The sequence below is a fragment of the Saccoglossus kowalevskii genome, chromosome 10 (genome assembly GCF_978046115.1).
Source record: "Saccoglossus kowalevskii chromosome 10, keSacKowa6.1, whole genome shotgun sequence".
Classification (NCBI taxonomy): domain Eukaryota; kingdom Metazoa; phylum Hemichordata; class Enteropneusta; family Harrimaniidae; genus Saccoglossus; species Saccoglossus kowalevskii.
In genome coordinates, this window is record NC_140650.1 from 34,236,418 (window position 1) to 34,238,528 (window position 2,111).

Below are 2,111 nucleotides of genomic sequence, written 5' to 3' on the forward strand. Positions count from 1 at the left end.
TTATTAAGGGTAGGCTAAGGAACGGTAGAAAAGAGTATCTTATTAAATGGGTGGGGTACCCAAAAGATCAAAATTCTTGGGAATGTTATGAGAATTTAAACGAACAGGCGAGATTATTTTTAGAAGACCATCCGATACCCCTTATGGGATCGACAAGAGCGAATAAAAGAAGGCGGGAAAAGTTGATTAATGGTTTAGAAGTATATTAAAAAGAGATTAGTGTGTGACAAGACGAGTGTTATTTAGGCCCTGGGACGCACATCATTCATTACTAACGACAATACTTAACGAATTCATTCATACGAGATCATTTCTCAAGGAGCGTGGAAAGAATCCATGATAAAGCCTAAGTTTAAATTACATGGAAGTGTTATGTCCGCACTATAGCTACGTACGGGTTTGGTGTTGGGGGTCACACTTTCATGAAGACGCCGGGCGGTGACGCCATGGACAATTTGATGAGAACATAGGAAACGCTTTAGGTGGGTACTTAATTCTACCATTCGACCACGCAAATTGAGAATTGGCCACGAATTTTTCATTTATCATGTGTCATACCCCTTTCTTTTCATTTCATTACTAATTTATAGTGCGTCTCCCGAGAAATTGATGTCAAGATGAGAATAGCGTTGATATTTATTAGTGTATTACTGGTCGTACGATGGAAACCGTCTGTGCAGATGAGAGATTATGTTCTGCGCCCCAATTATGGAGTATTGTTTGAACGGGTAGCAAACATCGATAACAGCCTAACGTACTGGCATCATACGTTCGCAATACCTTATTTAGATATTCCTATGATGAGTGTGAATGAGTCATTATGTTCGAACGAAACAGTTCACCTCATTCCGAAGTTTTGTGAGGAATACGGGGAAACTTTGAAGTTAGTCGAGCAACAGAATAAGTTCTATATGTATCATATTTCGAGAGATGAACGAGCGATTCGTGTGTTATTTCCAAAGATAGAGAAAAAGAATTTGGGAAATGAACGGCAGAAAAGGGGATTATTAGACTTTGTAGGGAAGGTATCGAAATCTTTATTCGGAACGGCCACGTCGAACGACGTAAATATTTTGAGACGGCATGTAGCGGCATTGGAAAGTTCCACCGAGGTTATGACAGATCAAATTGTTGCGTACGAAGATGATTTAAACTCATATGTTTTCACAACGAATAAAAGAATAGGGAATGCTCTGAATGGGATTAAGGAGAATCATGAGGCCATTTATTCGATCGTATCTGATTTATCGCAATGGAGAAAGCGCTTGAACAGAATGGAACTAAATCAAGAGGCGTTAGAAAAAGAATTAAATTATGAACGGCGATCCACACATTTAATGTTTCGATATGCTATTCAACGCCTACAAGCGTTACAGTTACTTGAAAGGGAGACACAACGTAGGGTGAGTTCGATTGACGTGTTATTACAAGAAAGGTTACCTTTGCAGTTGGTAGGACCGAGAGTGTTAGGGGATGCTTTAAGGGCAGTGCGAAAGAAGCTACGAAAGAAATATCCTAATTTTGATATAGCATACACGAATTTGAATTATTATTACTGTCATGAATTTGTTTTTGCGTATCTGTTGACCGACTTAATTAGCTGATTATTAGCCGAATTGCTGTGTTATGTCTGTCATCGTGTAGGTCTATTTGAAGTTTTGGACGGAACTTGGCTCAGTGATTTGGAACTAATTACAAGATACCGTCGCTATTCTGGCATCCGTAGTTATTAATGTAGTGAACGATTAATCAAAAGATATGACGTATTCAGTACTTAGTTTGATTGGCTTTATGATTGAAGGTTACGCCCTAGAGTCTTTTTACTGCATTGTAATTGGTCAGAGTTTTGAAGGTGAATAAAGAGAGTTTGAGTTGGTCTTGGCGAATACTCCACGATAGACGCAGTAGAGAGAGAGAGCAGTCTGAGAGTCCGAGAGAGTCCAGGGGCGAGCCTTGACGCGGTCCAGTCTTGGGCGAGTCTTGGTTCAGCCTTGTGAGAGTCTTGGGGACTTTTCCCCAGGGCGCTGTGTCTTATAGAGTGCTCCAAAAGATCGACTAAGACGAGAGCTGAAACGTATTTCGTTGTATGTGTCTTATTTGACTGAAAAGTA

At 40.0% G+C, this 2,111-nt stretch overlaps 1 protein-coding gene across 1 annotated transcript; it reads left to right on the forward strand.

Moving 5' to 3' along the window:
* Nucleotides 1–318: 318 nt before the first annotated feature.
* LOC146738026 (uncharacterized) lies at nucleotides 319–1,877 on the forward strand. Its single transcript, XM_085504550.1, has 2 exons — nucleotides 319–482; nucleotides 591–1,877. The coding sequence occupies exon 2, from the start codon at nucleotides 618–620 to the stop codon at nucleotides 1,602–1,604; it is 987 nt and encodes a 328-aa protein (XP_085360676.1). The 5' UTR covers nucleotides 319–482; nucleotides 591–617; the 3' UTR covers nucleotides 1,605–1,877.
* Nucleotides 1,878–2,111: the final 234 nt, after the last annotated feature.

Coding starts and splice junctions, on each gene's coding strand:
- LOC146738026 (XM_085504550.1), top strand. CDS start 618: ATGAGAATAGCGTTGATATTTATTAGTGTATTACTGGTCGTACGATGG.